This window comes from Anopheles aquasalis, chromosome 2, assembly GCF_943734665.1.
Source record: "Anopheles aquasalis chromosome 2, idAnoAquaMG_Q_19, whole genome shotgun sequence".
Classification (NCBI taxonomy): domain Eukaryota; kingdom Metazoa; phylum Arthropoda; class Insecta; order Diptera; family Culicidae; genus Anopheles; species Anopheles aquasalis.
The window spans coordinates 35177501-35195957 of NC_064877.1; the positions used below are offsets into that span (position 1 = coordinate 35177501).

Consider the following 18457-nt stretch of genomic DNA (forward strand, 5'->3'; position numbering starts at 1 on the left):
AACCGAAGCGGAAGAAAAAACCAAAATAAGTCATTAACATGATGTGCATACCGACTGCTATGCCGATGGTAACAAATCACGAAACGATGTCCGCACGTTGGCACCATTCCCATTGGTGACACCTTGGCATTAGTGTCTCCCCAGCGGGGGATGGTATAATAAGCTTTTCTATCACTTCATACGACACGGTGGCCGTACTAGGTCAACGACGATGGGGTGAAGACGAGGCGACGACCTACTTTTTACTCCGCTACAGTCTTGCGCAACAGGCAAAAAGGGCACGCGGAAAGCGACCATTTCGAGTTCTCCTCTTCTTAGGAACGATGTTGTGCTACCGAGTTGGTTCGCGTGAAAGCGGAAAAAGGATATTAACAATCTGCACACACAACCGGACATGCATCAGCTATGATAGAGCACATTGCACGAGGCTTTTGACCTCGATTATGTGATGGCTGATGGAGGTGGTGTGCATACGAAGGGCACTTAATTAACGCCATTATGTCATTTATGCATTTAGATTCTTTCGCTTGAGTGTTTTGAAGTTGAAAAGCTAAATGTACTTGACATGCCAGAACAAATGTAGAAATACATTATTTTAAAGAGTGAACGAAGTTATTTTGCAACATTTGTTTCAATTATTGTATGAGCTTTTCTGTGAACTCTACAATTGTACTTTTCTGTGAACATTACATTGTAATAAACTATGGCGATAACAAGTATAGTATGTTTGATATCACAAGTATGACGCAATTCTACTGGAAATAGATGATTTGTTGAACAAGTCATCACCAACGGCACCATGCCATTCGCTATTTCTGATAGTTTCTTGTATAATATGCAGTTGTTTGATAAGGCTTCATTATGCACTTGATAAAGTGCAGCATGATAAGGAGTTGTAATTAATTGTCGGTGATGTACAAGTAGCCAAACATTCAGCGAAAAAGCTTCAAGACGCTGATTATGGCGTTCAGATGTCTACATCATTTCCTGTCCTATTGCAGATGTTCAACTATTAAAAATGCTTTTCCACATTCTATTATCTCGTGCCGGCAATATGCATATTGTATATAAGTTAGCATTAAGGTTATAAGCCTTGTTGGAGTACATGAACCATGTGTTCCATTCAATAAAGCGGAAAAATCCTACATCTGGTCACAAAACGAAGCGCACCATTTGTTTGCCAACTGTACAAACAAATGGTATAGCGAACGAATGGCTATATTACACAGCGCTTCGTTATTGGCGCACTACTCCAAGGCACATAATAATTTCGGTGCAATTTCATATTTAAATTTTTGACTCATCAATGCTCGATGGAAACACAAAGAAAGGCATAAGCAAACGACGGGCACACACGGGCGGCCTTTTGGGTGATCTTCTTCATTTTTCCCTTTCCCGTCCCCGTGATAACGATCATAAAAATCTTTCGACTACAACACCGGAGCGTCCTCGCTCCCGAAACCCACGGGTTTTTTTTACGGAACCCCGAAGGCGGCGATGCGCTTCGCTGGACCAGAAATTCCCACAATTAGCATGCGGCCGATGCCTAATCATCGTAGGGCCAGGAGCATTCTAGGCGTCATCCCAAATGGAATTGTCGGAAAGAAATCCATGTGTTTGCAGAAGCACGTTCGAACAACTGTCTGTTGGACAGTCCGTTCTTTGATTAGGTACGCTTGAACCGACAGCAACTATCCACGCGAACCCATTGTTCTGGCTACGTTCTCAGCTTAGCTTGACCACTGCGCCAGACCAGGACAAAGCAGCAGAATGACACGGATGAATTAACGCGCGGGATGTGCCAAAAAAAGTGCCTCGTGGATGGAAAACCTGGCGAAAGTTGTGGCATCAAATGGCTGGCGGTGGCGTAATAGGCGACGCGTAAACAAGAGCGCAGAGAGATTTCACCTGAGTCCTGAGATAATCCGCCCGAGTTGAATCCGGCACGATCCGGCTACTATCATTCGCAAACGACTATCTTTAATGATAATTGTAATTTATTTGGCACACATTTACGCGAGAAACACGGTTCGTACACGTGGAACGGTGGTTTGCCTTGCAAACTCTCCTACAACATGCACTCGATCTGTCGGGCTGAAAAGGGCTGTCAGATTGATTAGTGAGATTAGCTGGAGTGAAGGCCTCGCTTCCACACATTCCATGTGTCCATCTTCGGCTGGCCGTGAAATGGACCGCCATATCTGACCCATCTCTCGTCGTTCGCGATAATTTGTGAGCCTAATGCACCAGTAAAAAGCCAGCGTGGAGCCAACTAACTGATTGAAATCAATTAGCCGCGTGCGTGGAATAGTGCCAAACGTAGAAAAGAGATTGTAGAAATCGCCACTACTGCGGGAGGGCGACCGTGCGCGCGCGCACTTCCTGACACCAACTTCCTGTTTCATCACTCGCTCCTCACCCGAAGTGGCAAGTGAGGCAACGATAAGGGGTTGGTGCTCGATCGTTCGTTCGTTTATGGCGGGGCTGAAGCAATTGCATTTTTTAGCAAACCAATCAATCAATCAAACAATCGAAAAGCTGTGCATCCTGGACTGCAGTGGAAACTGGAGCCGGCATCAGATGATTTAATAATTGAGGAAAATGGTAGCTGCTGCTAGCAAACTGGTGATGGGGAGTTAGGATAGTAGCATGGGGTAAGAAAGTATCAAGTCAATGTGCTGTCGAACCGGATCGAAAATGATATGGACAAAGGTACGTCAGGATTTTGATAGAAAGATGCACAATGAAACGGTTCGATACCGGGCTGTTAAATAGGGAATCCAAAGGGAAAATGTGACCATCATACAAAAAAGTTCTTACTTCCGGTGTACTATTGTTATACTGCCCATCGATCTGCGGATGGAATAACCGACCCGCGAGCCATAAACGTGCCAAGAATAGTGGATTAACTGGACGGACGAGACTGCAGCAATAGCTTCTTCCTTTCTTGGATGGCGCACCGTTCGCGTGGTGTAACAGCGGAATTTCAGAGCCCGCCATATAGTCTATGTTTGTTACGCTTTGCAATGAAACAATGCGAAAGCAACAGCATCGGACGGACGGAAGCCGGACCAATTCGGAACGGATCGGGTAATCCGGCAATCGAGGTGAATAGCACACACCCGGACCGGGCAGGGGCCAAATAGAACCAGCGCAATGGCGTAATGGTGGCACTTCTTAGCTTCTTGCGCGCGGTGAATCGGAAGCTTATCCCTCCACAATAAAGCTTTACGGCGCGCCGTCTCTTGATTTCGCCAATTACTGGTGCCGATCATACGGCAATTAGCAGATGGTCGTTTGCGTGTCCAATCACGCATCCTTTTGACCCCTCCCCCCGAAAGAGGTATGCGTTATGACCCGTGTAATCGTGGCACGAACCGCCCCGTTATGTCATTCATTTTATGAAGGTAATTTACGATTTTCATAAATTCATTCAGTGCCATTCGGGGTGACATAATAATTCTCGCGTGAATCGTAAGCGTTTGAAGACGTAAAAAGTCACTTAAGAATCGCGGGATTGTGAACGTGGTTGGAGCGGAACTTCCGATTATATATCATCATTTGATTCTGTCAATATGTACGCCCTAATGGAACGTTGTACCTTATGAGTTGTGCTTCTACGCCATGGTCATGGTTATTAAATTGCATGATGGAAATGCTCCATCAGGGGGCAGGACAGTAACACAACCCGTGTGAACTGGAAGTGAACAGAAAATGCAAGCAACACCTCCATTACACTAACATTGATCCTAGCACGGAGATAAGATCGGTGATCACATCATTATTCATGCATGGAACTCGGTCAATCGATCAGCTAACCCCGCCAAAGCTTAACCAACCCGGGCGGGTTTGATGTCAATCATGGATCAGACCCCAGGCCGGATCCATCCGTTTGTCAATCAATATGCATAATTGCACAGCGCAGCTGCGATCACAGCACGAGCATGCGAGATTCGTGACGGGATCGTGGGAAAATCTTTTCACGATCGTGAGCTTAAAAAGCATGTCGTAAACGTAAACCATGTTTACATTAGTCCCCGAACGTTCTGGTCAAACAGAGGACGCGGGACTGTAATTAGTAGCTAGCTAGCTAGCAGCAGCAGCAGCAACGGTCGGAAGGACAACGTGCGCTGCGCTGCACTGTTAGGTAATCGTTGGGTAACGAGGGGTGGGGGTACATTTTCCGTGGGAAAACCGTTTGACCAGAGCAGAAGCTTTCGCTCTGTAATTAGCGTAGTACCACCTTCGTACTTAAGTAGCGGCAGGTGTTTGTAGAGATTGACCACCACTTTGTCCCTAATCTGTCGACAATCAATCAGAGCAACACCGGGCGTACCGGTTGATTGCTGCATCAGCTATCGGCTTATCTCAATCCCAGGTCTCAGGAATGCTGCGAAACGATTCATCATCCAATCTGTCAGCTTATCGAGTGAATTGTTTGTAAACTCGTTTCTCGTTAAAATATGCAGAAGAAAGTAAAATAAATATCATAAACGAAACCCGGACATTAGCATACCGGTATCATCGGTGGCGTGCCACCAAACTACCCATAACGACGGTCTAACGCTATCGCCTAATGAACCATAAGCGTGAGCGTGACGCGCTGTCGCTGAACTTCTCATATTTCAGCGAAAGTTTACGAGATCAACCCTTCCCCCGCCCGAAATTCCCGAAAGCAAAAAGTTCGCAGAAAAGGAAAGTCGGATCACCGAAACACCGGTGGTGTCCCACTTGTGTGACCTACCCCCGGTGCCGGTGCCGGGAGTGAGATGATGAAGAAGAGCAAGACAATTTCGCCCCCGGCGGGAAAGACACCGATCGACCGATCAGTTGTTCCCGATTCTCCGCTTCGTGGATCAGTTGTGCGGGGGGAGGGGGAGTATTTGCCAATAGTTTCACTACACAATTGAACACCAGCACCACCACCTCGCGAAAACAAGGACGCCCGATGGTGCGCCCACTGCGCAGATTTGTGGGCCTGATTCCTTGAGGCAAGAGATTTCCCGAAATCAGCGTTCCGCAGCAACATCGGAAGGGGGCATTTGGGGTGCTGCTTATACCGACCGACAGGCGCTTGTGATAACGGTGCCGAGGCCGGGGTGCTTTGCGAATGACGATCGAATGACCGAGATAACATTCCCACCCGGTTGGGCTGGGGTTGGAGATAAGGTATGCCGAATAGAGCCCCCCCGAACGCCTCGCGAGAGGAAGAAGAGAAGACGATCGCGGTATGCGTGAGACACGGTATCCGGAACAGATCAAGCGGCACAGCTGCAAACGATCTTTCGTCATCGTTAATTCGGTCAAACAAGCGCAGCGTACGAATGATGATCCGTAGGAAGAAGATCGATTGGAAACAACTATATTTATGTAATTATATCGATCGCGTTGCCCAGAGCCCTACTACCGATCGTGTGCGTGAGGTTTAGTGTGTGTACACTTAACATGTTGGTCACTATTTTCGGCCAGATCACCGAAGAAAATGACTTGCCGGTGGCGGCTGCATTGGGTCCGATGGTCCAATAGACCCTCAAGCACAGAGAGCGCGTGGTACACGTACAAAACCACACAAGGCCCCCAGCTGCCCCTCTTTCATGCACCAGATCGTCCGGCATGACTTGTGCTCCCGGGTCTGACCGGCAACAGGGTATACCGACATGCCAACTTTGCTTGGTTGTTTCCACTTTCTGGTCTTTCGGCGGTGCTGTAGGGGTCGAGCTATCGCCACTGGAGCCGACCACGAGGCCGCATCTAAACCGCAGCGAATGTGGGTCACCAAAAGCAGATGCTTCGGTGCTTCCACCTTCGCAGCGCTTCCAAACCACCCCATTACCCCCACAACTACCTCCCTGGCACACACAATGCACGAAGTCGGCGGCGAAGGGGGCCAAAAACCGAACCACCGCGATCGCGCATCTGCTGCTGGTTGCTGCTGGCTGCTGCTGCTGCTGTTGCTTGCGATCCACGATCACGTGCCTACGGACTCTCTCACACGGAAGTGAGAAGATGAAAAATAAATGTTTTAGTTTTCCACCGATTGACCCTCGGTGGAGGTGGAGGGGTGTGCGGTGGAGGAGGAACGGTAGTTGGGGATAGCATGGAGGAGCAATGCACTGATTAATCAAGTCCACGACCGGCTTCGAGTGAGTGTTTTCTATCCAGAGACAGCGTGCGTTCCAGAGCCCTCGGTTGCGTGAAAAGTGAAAATCTGGACTCCACACCAGGTCCACAACCGTGGCCAGTAGTAACAGTAGCAGCAGCAGCAGCATGTTTATGTAGGCGTATATTAATGGAGTTTTCACCCCTTGCTCATCTCATCGCATCTCATCGCGATCCTCTGCACTGCATCTTCTATCTTAATCTGGAGTTCCCCCCTTTTCGGGAACCTTCGAGCAGATCAAAGCAGCTGCAGCGCGTGGTTTCCAAGGAGAAGATGCACCAGCACTGCACGCGTTCTAGTGGCCTGCTGTGGTCTAAACGTGGACTGCCTCCCTATTTCGTAGCACGTGCGCTCGGCTCGTTTTTTAATCGGTTTCTGTGGTGAAATGGAGAATAAGAGCTCATAAAATGCTGAATGATGGGGGTAGGATGAGAACTCCAAGCCAAACGAAGTCGAGTTAATAACAAATTATATCTCTAAAGTGATGCTGCCTTTTTTGTGGTTATCGCTTTTTTTTCGGCGGTTTAGGATTCCCAAAAATGGATTTCATCATACGAGACCGCCTCTCCGAGTGGGAAATTCACACGAAAAGTACCTCAGTCGCATCCTCACGCGCACATCTGCGAGGGGTCAGTACGTGTCAGTAGGGTCAAAGACCGTACCTTCGTGACACAAAAAAGAAGACGGTACTAGCGAGCTGACAAATGCATGTATTGCCAACCAGCCAACCAGCCAGCCCCGGCAATCACTCGCCAATGTCGTAAACTGTTCCTTCCTTTCCAGAAAAAAGTTGATACCAGCACCGCATCGCCCTTCGTGCGAGAAGCAGACGTATAGCAGCAGTCGCCTGCAGGAGGGAGAGAGGGCCGCCCGCCGGACGGTGCTCATAACAATCAACGTTTATGATCTTGATCTCGATGGCGAATGGCTTCAGTGACGCCGCGATGCGTCGCTCTTTGCGCGCGATCGCCTTTATGCTGCAAGCGACATGGCCATGGTGAAGGCAGAAGGCAGCATCATCTCACCAGCGACACCGAGGACAGGAAATGTATGTTGCATAATCCCCAGAGCCCCAGAGGTGGTGGACGTGCATCGTCGTTGCATCGACACTACGCTTGAATTCTTTTGCTGCTTGACGTCTCTTGCCGACGACTGTCTTGAGCGGCAGTCGGTCGTTTGGATCCAGAACTCGCTAAACACTGAACTGCCACCCAAAAAGGGGACGGACGGCTATTTATGGGCGCACGCGGTTGAAACAAATTTATTGCCACCGAAGTATAAATCACTTTACTGTAATGGTGGGTGGGAGGGTGTGTGCGCGGTAGGAACAGACCCACCTACCATACCACCGCCGGGAACCACCAGGAATGGAAGCAATGAAGCCGTACTCTAGGCGTCCGTCGTAGGAAGGAGGATAAGTGGTGCAAGTGCGAGGGTGAGCGTGTAGCTTACCTGAGTGTAGCAGTCGATCTCCTTGTACGGGTTGACGGCGATCAGAATCGATCCGGTGTAGGTCTGTGTGCGAGAAATCTTTGGTTAAGGAAAACATCCAGGCCAGCCCGCGCTAGCCAGAGGAAACTATTTTAATCCGGGATTCAGCGATTTAGTCCCAAAAATGGAAGCTAGGAGAGAGGAATAGGAAAACAACCACGACCTAAAAAATGCCAGCGAACTGCCGATACAGAGTGCCCAAAATTCCTTCTACTTGAACAATGTTATCCGAGAATCTTTAAAACATCCCCGGCACAAGCACAAGCAATCAGGGCCGAGAATGTCCAACAACATGGAACTAATTTGTCACTGACGTCGGGGTTGGCGAGCGGAGCGTGCCAGGCGTCCATTTGAGTTCAAGGCGGTCATCCGGTCCACCAAGCCACGAGACGCGTGTTTAGCATAAAGCCCGCATGAATGCAGAGCCGATCTTCGGAACTCTGACCCCGGACACGTGTAAACCGTTGTTACGATGACAAAGTGAACAACCTTATTTATAGCCGGTACCATGTTCTGGATAAACATTGTCCCAACAGCAGAAAACACCATAAAGCATGATCTTAGCGTGTGCATAAGTCAAATGTTTAAACACTAAAATGATCAAAAAGGACTTGATTAAAGCGCATCACAAGGAGCGATCATTGGTAAATTGATCAAAAGCGCATTCGAGAGCATAAGCGCCTACCAACAAAAGAGTTGAGTTGCGCCGAAGAATGCGGGCCCCCGGTGTGCTTGCCTGATCTGAAACTGTGTCCCGCCCATAAGCGCGTCCAACAGCCCGCTCTAGAAAACAGTGCCCCAATTAATGCTGGACAACATAAATCCTTCCTGTATGTGGGGTGAATGTGGCGTGAATTAGTGGGCGCGTGGGCTACCACAGGGCGCTGGGAGACCACGTTGGGTGTCGTTGGCATGATTTGACGCCCGCACTGCACGGCATTGTTAGACGCCTTTCTATCCCGAACCCAACGGTGGCCGCTGGGGCGGTCCCTTGCAACCCGCGCATTTATGCTGGTCACGTGCAACATTATCACCGTGGAACGAGGAGAGACGATCGTGGGGTTGGGCGAGTCGCGTAGCGCAACCACTGCTTGGTGATGGCGCGCTATTACGATAACATTTGGTTAGCGGAACTACCCGATGAGTCATCGTTGCGCGACAGTTCGTAACAGTTCGAGTTGCCGCTTGTCGCCTTATCATATCCGGCACATGCTAATGGGGCGATCGGGGTTGGGGAATTCCAGCGCCCCAGCAAGGGGCTGCTCTAACGGTAAACTCTCGGCTCTCCGCGGTGGTTGTGCGATCGAGCCGTGCTGATCGGTTGATTCATGCACGCGATGGTCGATGATTCACGCGCAGCCAGCCAGGTATGCAACCGTTCGTTCGATCTCGCAAGATCGTGATCGTGGAATCCCCTTTCGTGGCCCTCCTTACAATCCGCATCCGTATGATTGACAGCGAAGCGATGCGTTTGCCTTTGATGCTGCGAGCGATGCATAGCTCGGCCTCGAACGGTGATGATGAAGAAGAGATGATGATGATGATGATGATGGTGATCATAAAATCAATGCGCCTTCTAATGACTTTGGGCGGGTTAAGAGCGATTTAGTCTGAATTCGTCTCACTTTGCGCCAATGGAGTAGAAAGGTGGAGGTTCAGAAAACTCCCCAGACCGATGATGACTCACCCGAAGGTGCAATCGTATGATCGTGCGCCATGCCGATGCTGTGGCCTTGCGCTTCTCGAGGAATTTAGTGTCCAACGACGAGACATACATTTACGAGGGGTTTTCTCGCTTTTTTGGGGGGATGCCACAATGGTGAAGAATGTTGGACTGGTTGCTGTGCGGTCATTGGCAGCCCATTAAAACCATGACCACATAAAAGATGCGTAAAATGTGTTTTACATTTATTACACACCACACACGCGCTTAGCAAGGCGATCGTAACCGTAACCTCGTCCGTTCAGTGGTGGTGCAACGCAGTTGAAAATGGAAGATACCAAGATCTATTTGAGATGTGTTCTAGTGGCGAGACTGATGTAAAGGAATCTCTCAAACAAAAAAGCAGCTCCGGTTACTCCGGGCCGTTGCTGCGGGTAGCACAGTGGTCTAAACTGAAGCATGATGCATTACTTTGGGAGCATAAAACCGGGGGGCGGCGCTAGAACTGTGGTTTAGGTTAGTGCTGGCCATCGATGATTGACGACTGGCAGGGGATTAGGGAAAGATGAAGGATTTTTTTTGGGATCGCTGTTCCTTCATATTTTTCAGCCGGTTTTTAGAAAAGGATACGTATATCTGGTCGCGTTCGTAGCGCACTTTCAGATTGCGGTTGATGCCGTTCTCGTCGATGTCCGAGATACAGGTCATATCGGGGACGCCCTTATCCGGTGTTGAGCCGATACGGCCTAGAAGAGAGAGAGAATGGAGAAAGAACGATGGATTAACAAGGTGCATTTCAAATGGTGAAGATGATTTTACGTCTCGCAGTTGTGTATTACATGATTAACGGACGTTTTGTGTGATATGATTCGAATGAAATAAAAAATCTTAACTAAATAATGAACAGCTGTACGTTTGAACATTGAAACTAGAGACAACGGGATGATGTAAAACAATCTGCACCTTTTCTAATCAACGGGCTACTCCAATTAAAATAATTTCCCCGGAATAACAATCTGTCAAAAAGCAGTCGACAAAATTAAAACCCTCGTTACCGCACCGCCTGCTTATGCTGCTGTTAGGTGTATTTCAAGAAAACAAAAGACCAACTCTCCTGAGTGCAACAGCAGCAACTGCAAGCACACGGCTCGTGTCATAGACCTCATCCCCTATATGGCTTTACCACGTCGGAGTCGGTGTCGGTGAGTCCTCGTAGGACCGACTCAGGGACCGGATTCTTCGCGTGCTTCCCCATTTCCATAATGCAAAGACTACACAGATTCGCTCAGAGCACCACCACCATCCGCCATTTACTATCCCACATCTCAGCATGAGTTTATTTTTACTGTCCACCTCGCTCGCGCCATTGAAGAAGTCCAATCGTGGCTGCTTCGGCTGATGCTAAAACCAGTTCTCGCGCATTCTCGATGAGCCATACCGGACCGGGATGGTGGACGGGAGTTCGGCGGAGTAGCACGTTGCGCGTGTATTCATCTTGCTTTCGTTGCTTCTTCTCTGGAGAGGCTATTTCGCAAGAGCCTGGGTGCTGGTTTACTCGCAATCTGTATGGCAGCCTGCGGCCGGTTCGTGTGTTCTTTTAGGTATAAATAACATCGAACGATGCGATGCCGGTCCGGTGTGCACTAGTTCCATGAAAACATGAATGGTGCTAGAAGAGTCCAGCATCCGGTGCATCGGAGCAGACAGCCACAGGGACATATCTGTGGGAACTGGTCTGGTAACCAGCCAGCCAGCCAGCCAGCCAGCCAGTCAGCAGTCAAAACAAAAGAGTCATTTTGGGCCGAAGAGAAGGGCGTTCGAAGGGTTGCGGGGCTGCAGGGATCAAAACAGGGATGAAAGCGATCCCGCGGGCACCTGCCGTCTAGACTTGACGGATTGATTTTCAGTAACGGATTGATGCACAGGCGACAGAACTCTGCCTTCGGGTCTACACACAGCATTTAAAGGGGAGCTAACTTTATGAATTCGTAAAATTCATCTCTCATCTGTCCAATGAAATGACGGAACAAGATATTTGACAAATCATATTCCTTTGCAGAAATGGGAACACAATTTGGACGCTTTGTGGGGAGCACCATCCCGTCTTCCTCGTTTCCCTCCGTCAAAACTCTTCATCGACCAACGCAATTAGCGTTCCATTTATCTCTCTTTGTATGGCGTCTGCAGCGTCTCGCTTTAATGCTCGCTGCCACACGCGCAGGACAAAAGGACTTACTAACAACCATCGCTTGCCGTCCGGCGGCCATCACACTGATTTGGCTGGCCGGTGGACGCATCGTCACAACTCTTCACACCCCACCAGCAGTCACGATAAAATTATCAGCACCACTACCTCTCTCTCTTTCTCTCCCCATGTTTCTTTGCGTCGTCGTGGCTCGTGTCGACCTCAATTTGTTACATAGGAGGGACCATAGGGAGCTTGAGTTGAGTTGAGTTGCGGAGGAGATTGTGTTGTGACTCCTTGAACCAAAAAGCGGCGCGGTCGGACGGACACGTGTTGGTTGCGGTCTGATTTTGTGCGTCGTTGTCTCGTGCCCGTGCCCGTAAGAAAGTCTTATTGACGCAGCAGCAGCTACACGCAAGGCAGAGAGCCGAATTGGTTGAACCCAAGGTCCAAAGCCCTCGTTTTGGGGCAGTCTTGTCCACTGAACAGGGCAAAAAGAAGAAGAAGAAGAAGAAGGAAGGAGCCCTGAAAGGTGCCGGACAGACAGCTGAACCAGCACAACAAGAAGGCTCAGTTCGCGAACACTGCACACCGAGAATGAAATCGAAAACGTGATTGATACTGAAGCCGACGGACCCACTGCACGCCCGCTAGTGTTGGTCTGGCCGCAGGCCGCGTGCTTTGCGGATAACACAGTCCCCGGGTCGTGTTTCGTACGCGTGTGGCATATCCAATGAGCCAGAAGGCAATCAACGACATGTGTAGACGCTCCCCTAGCCCAGCCCAGCCCAGCCCAGCCCAGAACCTTGATCTTGAGGCTCCGTGTCCGTGCGTCTGGCTGATCGATGATCGGTTACAGTGAGTCCAATGAGATTGGCTGTCGATTCTGACACGATTCTGGTTCAACTTGACAACACGCTTGACAACATCGAACGGGGTGACGGAAACGATTGGCTTGGCCTATCGGCCCCGCCTATGTAACCGAGAGGGTGAGCTATTGCTCTGTCAGCGAACCAACAAATCAAAAAAACGCCAAGAAACCACCCGCTGGGGCACGTGGTTGGCTCAAGGCGGCGGGAGGTGGCGGCGGGGGCACCGTTACCGTTGTCAACGAGGCAATATTGCTTTCTTCGCACTTATGAGCGCGCTGGCGGTCAACGCTGGCTGGAGGATATTGCCCAGCAGTAACTCGGCCAGTTCTCCATCCACGGCTCTGCTGTTGTCGTGGTCGTCGTCGCCGTGGCCTATCTGGTCGTTCAATTACTACGACCTCCTCTCCGTTACCGTTGAATTACGGCGAGAATTACAGCGAGAATTAGATAACTGGAAGGCGCACGGAGCACTCGAAGCGGTTTCGCCAACAGTAGCTGCGGAACACGTCAATCAGGGCGCGCGCGGTTCGGTCCTGCGGTAACCAGACAGTTATTTATGCCTCCACTGGCCCGGTGGTGCAACCCGGATCATGCCAGCTGGTGGTCGCGACGGTTATTAGAATTGGCGGTACCACAATTCCGTTCTGAGCGATAACAAGCCATTGAAATTGCCAAAACTGTCGTTCGTAATTTGACCAACCGGAATGTATGTGTGTGGTCCATTATGTCCAGGTCTTGAAGTTGGGGGTCTGTTTTCATTCTCCTTTTTTTGAATAATCGTTAAGCTCTGCAGCAGCAGCAGCAGCAGCGACGAAACCGCGCCCGGCCGAGAGTTGCCAACATTAATTGACGTCCAGGCAGGCGAGTTTGCAGCAGTAATCAGCATGTCCAGCGTGGACAGACCCAGCGTGGGGTCCATATGTGTATAGGGCCACATCCCCTCCCCCCACCCGCACGGTGTGGTGCCCGATTAGATTCAATTAAGTGACATAAATTGATACAAACTGATCCATAAATAGTCAGCCGTGGCGGCATCGGTTGCCTGGCGACGCCCCGCCGAGACGCTTCGCATACCTTTTTGGTGCGCTTTTGGCGCGCTTTTGGTCTGTCATTCAAACCAAAGCAAAGTGACCCCCGACTCGTTGTGGTCACAGCGATATGCAGCAGCTGGCGCCCAATATATGGGGCTGGGTTCTAGGCACCTGGCGCCTAGCGGGACATAGATAAGCAATGGCAGAATCGGAAAGTGACGTCCGTTTAGAAGGGGTCCATGGCGACGGATTTGAAGGGCCAGAAAGTTAGAATGTTCGCCCCCCCTTTTGTGGTTGGCACAATTTATTTGAAGAACTTGAAGGTAAGGTTTGTCCGCAGGTTTATTGTATCGTAGTTTGACCTGTGTCAAGGAGTCAACCAGTCAGTAGGAAAGGAGTCTTTTCGCCAACATCGCGTAACCTTTCGATTATGAAGTCGTTGGACAGGGAATTTGGATTTTAGCAAAAAAAAAAAACTGTTAAAGCAGCACACTTTGGCTACACTCACCGCGAGTTACAGGCAAAAGGTTACTTGATCGAGTGTGATTGGCAGGTGAATACGCTTTTTCCCTTTCCCCCGGACAGTTCGATTTAAATTTTCGCTTCTCAGTGCGCCATGAAACGTCTCGTTGGTACCGTGCGATGGACAAACGGGACCGGCCCCCTGGCTAACCAGTGAGCCAGCGAGTGATCAATCAATTTTAAAAAGTAATGAAACGAGAGGGCTTGCAAATCATACGACCTAACGACGTTGACGGTTTGGTGAACACGTAAACCGTGGACACCGCGACATGCAACTGTACATGCGCCTCTGCGCCTGACATTCGCTTTCATCGTTCGCGTCGTCTCATAAATCACGCTCAGTGCTACTGGTGCGTAGCGATGCAACTAGCGGCGCGCGTGCCCTCGCCCGCCGTTCGCTTATCGGAACCATAAATAAGAAAATCTGATGAAGCTGTCGGTGAGCTCGTACCCGGTACCGCCACGTTAATTGTTACCTTCCCACCCCCCGGGGGCCATAACTTGCTGGCTTAGAGGCAGTATTCATGGCGCCCAACATCTCATGCCTCATGTGATTTCCATGTTCCTTCTTTGGATTCGCTTGAGCGCCCGTCGGACAGAGACTTAACACTATTAATGTGTTGCGACATGCGATGACTACCCGACAAGCCACTTCACAGATCGATCCGATCGTCAATAACTGCTGGACCTCCCCTCATTCTTCTCCTTCTCGCGAGTGGTTCTGAGTTCTTGGATCACCGGTCACGATCAACGGGAGTCTGATGGGTTTGAGAATGTGGTGCGTTGCCGTGCGCGCGCGCGCGCCCAAAAGTTGTTTGGAAATCCCCACTGCCCCGACCAAAAACCAAAACAACTGGTTCCATAACGACCCTGAAGAACATGTTTTGGATGGATCTATTTGTTTTCGAAGTTATTCGCCTCTTAGCGAAGGGAACATGTTTGTCAGCGTTTATCGATCATGTATTGTTCTGTAGCATACAATCTACCTAACGCATGTACTGGTTCTATACCGGTACATTCTAGTCGATTTCCTGCTCGATTGGGTTGACCCTGAACTTTACGTAAACGAATTTCCTTTTTCTTATTACCGGTGAAAGTTCCTTTCGTTCGTCAGAGCGAGGGAATACAATGTTGTCATTGCTTTTCGTCCCATTTTGCTTCTACGGTTCTATCTCCATCTCCACACCCCCTCTGTTTGCAGTGGACATTCACTCTGTTCAAGGCCCAAGGTCCTGTTTTGGTATGTGGGGTTGGGCTCTCCGCGATGACTAAGCAGCGACACTGTGGCAGTTCCAGTTGGCAAGCCCATTTCCAGCTATATCCTTTCACTGGTGTCGTAAAGCTTCGAGCTTCTGTCCTTTGGTAACACCCCAGAGCGGTGGGTTTGGCTCGGGCTCGGCCACCGTTTTACACATTAGTTTTTCCGACATTTCGCCGCGAGCTCAGTTATTGATCTGTTAGAAACGCGATCCTATTCCAACACCGCACTGAATGCTGTTAACGCTGGTGTCAATTTTCATTGTAGCGTGTATGCCAGAGAAGAAAATACTATAAATAACAATATATTGAACCGGGCATGGTTATTTTTACAAAACCAAGTGTGGATCGCAATCCTTCCTGTTAGCAATTCAATAAATACTTGCCCAGTTAGAGTGGCCAGAACTACGGACTTCAAACTACCTCCTGATGTATGGTAATGGGCAAAGATGTCCCATTCCATTCCAACCATTCGCACAAAGAAAAACGCCATCGAGCGCCATCGAGCCGAGCGTCCAGTCCAGCGAGCGAATGTGCTTTCCAGATGGCGGAAGTGTCACAACAAACCAGCATTTCACGCACAAACACTTAACGCATATGGCCACAGCGACAGCGGAGTGGGAATCTCTTTCATCACATTCTCACGAAGGCCACAATGCGAAGACCACGACCGCGACAAATTTGTTCCCACCCCGGGGAGCCCTTTCCTCACAGCAACAGACAAGTACGACTGGAGCCGAGTCTTCAAGACGTCTTCGCGGCATGAATCATCCGACTCTGACGATATTTGTCCAGCGAAGAAGTCGGCAAACTCGTTCCCAATGAGTTGGCATAACAGGCAACCCGGATAGCGAGGTGGCTTGGTAGGTCACGATTCAATGCGTTTTGGTCCCAAAAAATTGACGCAATCGCAGGAAGCCATTCCTGTGAAGTGAGAAACTTGACATTTTTCACTTGTTTGTTTGTTGGGACGCCTGGATCGGTCACCTTCGCGGGATGATCTGTGTGAATTTTGGAATTGGTTGGGTTGGAATTCCGTAAATGAGTCAATGAATAGCAATGATGGCACTCGTTGGTTAGCTCGTTGAAATGGACCGGCGTGGAACCGGCGGCAAAACAATTTCGGTTCATGATGCGTTGATTTTTTGTTAAATTAAGCAATTTCTACCTTCCCATGTGGTTCTGCTCTGGGTCTCTGGTCGGTTAATTAAGCAGCAAACCAGAGACCAAAAATGAGGATACCACGCCACACAGCCACGCGTAAACCTGCGCTTTAGCGCAAAAGCGGTTCGGTGCGAAGTGTGATGATGATGATCATGGGAGGAAGAGCGAGCACCACTGGCGGCACCGATCGGAAGCAGATTACGATTGGGAGCGAAGAAAACCCCCTTGCAGTTGCGGAGGAGCGGTAAATACATGGTGAAACAGTAAATTAAGACCGTGAACGATGCCGTGAACGCAAGCACAGCATCCATTAACGAACCAAGCAGCCGAGCGCCGAAAAGAGGGCCAGATTAGCGAAATGGCTTGTGTTAATGATTCAATTTTCAGAAAAGCTTCTATCAAGAAACCCAAAAAATGAAAAACATTAAATTACTCACTTCAAGGTATGCATCGCCTGTAAGGTCGATTGTGTCTCCCTGGGAGTGAATTAGTGAGCAACTAGATATATGACCATGGTACACATAAAATCAATCACGATCGATCAACTGTGTGATTGGTGCATGCTGCACCAACATATGAGGCGACCACCGCCCGCCGCATAGAAAGGTCAACTTCTCAATCCAATCCAATCCAATCAGAACAGAAACTCGAACAAATCTCACGTCAAATGGGGCGAGTAATTAAAAAGAAGAAAAAAAAGCGTTCCGTTAACGAAAAAGTAACGACTTCTGGAGTAGCAGGTGGTGATTGTGAATGGTTGTGTGCGACAAGCCCACTCGACGCGGTGGCGACCGAGCTGATAAACGGTCAACATGTTTGAAGGGGGGGGGTGGAATGTTTATGTGGCCCAAAGGCCCCCGTTTGCGACTAGCAAACTCCTCCAACAACTTCTTATCTGGTCAACACGCACTACCATACGCGCCATTGAGCTGTGGGGGTTGCTTTCGAGTCTGCGCGCGCGTTGAAGGTGTGCTCGGTGGCGACCACGCCACGCCACGCCACGCCACGCGTTTCTGATTATGCGAATGGCGGGGGCCCTGGCACTAGAGCAGACACGCCCGGGCCTGACCCTTGGTTGGAAGTGTTGGAGCGAAGGTAATTAAAGGCATTGCACCTCCCCCCGGTAGCACCCAATCTCTTGTCGTTTGTCGTAAAATCCCCTGCCTCAACCGGTACTGCTTTAAACACTCCGAAAGGGGCTACCGTAGGACAGATTAAGATTGGACGGAGCAAAAAAAAAAAAAAACCCGTAGCGCACCCAACGTGGCAAAATGTAATATTTCAATTATTGAACTATTTAACGATAACGAGCCGAAGGAAGTAATTTATTGCTTTGGCGCGTTGGCGCGACCAATTGGTGGCCGGTGGAGCAGCTAAGCATGGCCCGAACGCGACTAGGCGGTGTCCATTTTGGAAAGGGTCCATTGTTCGAGATCGCGCCAACCACGACGACTGACCATTGTGTGGACACTGCCCGCGGTGCTGTTTGTCAAGCAATGTGGGGTCCAATTTATGGCATAATTAATAAAGGTGCCCTGTGCGAAGTGTGTCAATCGATCCGGACGCGTCCGCAGTGTCACCGAATCGAACCGAAGTTGATCCTTCCGAGCTCGACAAGGTGGCCAATTTGGAATCTATACTGGCACCAAAAAGGGGGGGGGGGGAAAGAAATGTAGCAAACATGTGCTGAAAAGTTCCATATTTTGCTCACGATTTGACCTCCTAGCGATCTCCTAGTGGTTTGATGGTGTGTTTCTCAGCCTGATACGGTCTTGATATGGTCGGTCGGGCCATGCAAAGGGGCAACATATGTTCCCTCGAGAGGACCGCATAGAAGCCACGGCAAAGGCACAGTAAAGCAAGGGCAAAAAAAAAAAGAGGCAGCTGGCCGCCTAGCTCGCGTGTTCTACCTGCTCTCGGTTGGGCGTTGGTGGTGGTTGGCTGGTGGCCGAATGGGATTACAATGTTGGGATCTAAGGCGGTCGCAACAATGTTGTCCATGTCTACCCTTACCAGCCTTACCTGGGAGCATTGGTTTGGCGAGCCATGTGGTGAACATAAAATCGTACATTTATTCAGTACAACCATAAATGCATTCCACCGCAGTCACCG

At 49.7% G+C, this 18457-nt stretch overlaps 1 protein-coding gene across 3 annotated transcripts in view; it reads right to left on the bottom strand.

Annotated features, from left to right (window-relative positions):
• The window catches only part of LOC126571927 (myosin-I heavy chain), a 35753-nt gene that overhangs the window by 12320 nt on the left and 4976 nt on the right, over positions 1-18457 (bottom strand). For all 3 annotated transcript variants that reach the window (XM_050230830.1, XM_050230829.1, XM_050230828.1), the window contains exons 2-3: positions 9945-10060; positions 7613-7675 (exon numbers count right to left, since the gene is read on the bottom strand). In XM_050230830.1, coding sequence (XP_050086787.1) covers positions 7613-7675; positions 9945-10060 — 179 coding nt within the window. The remainder of the gene's footprint in view (positions 1-7612; positions 7676-9944; positions 10061-18457) is intronic.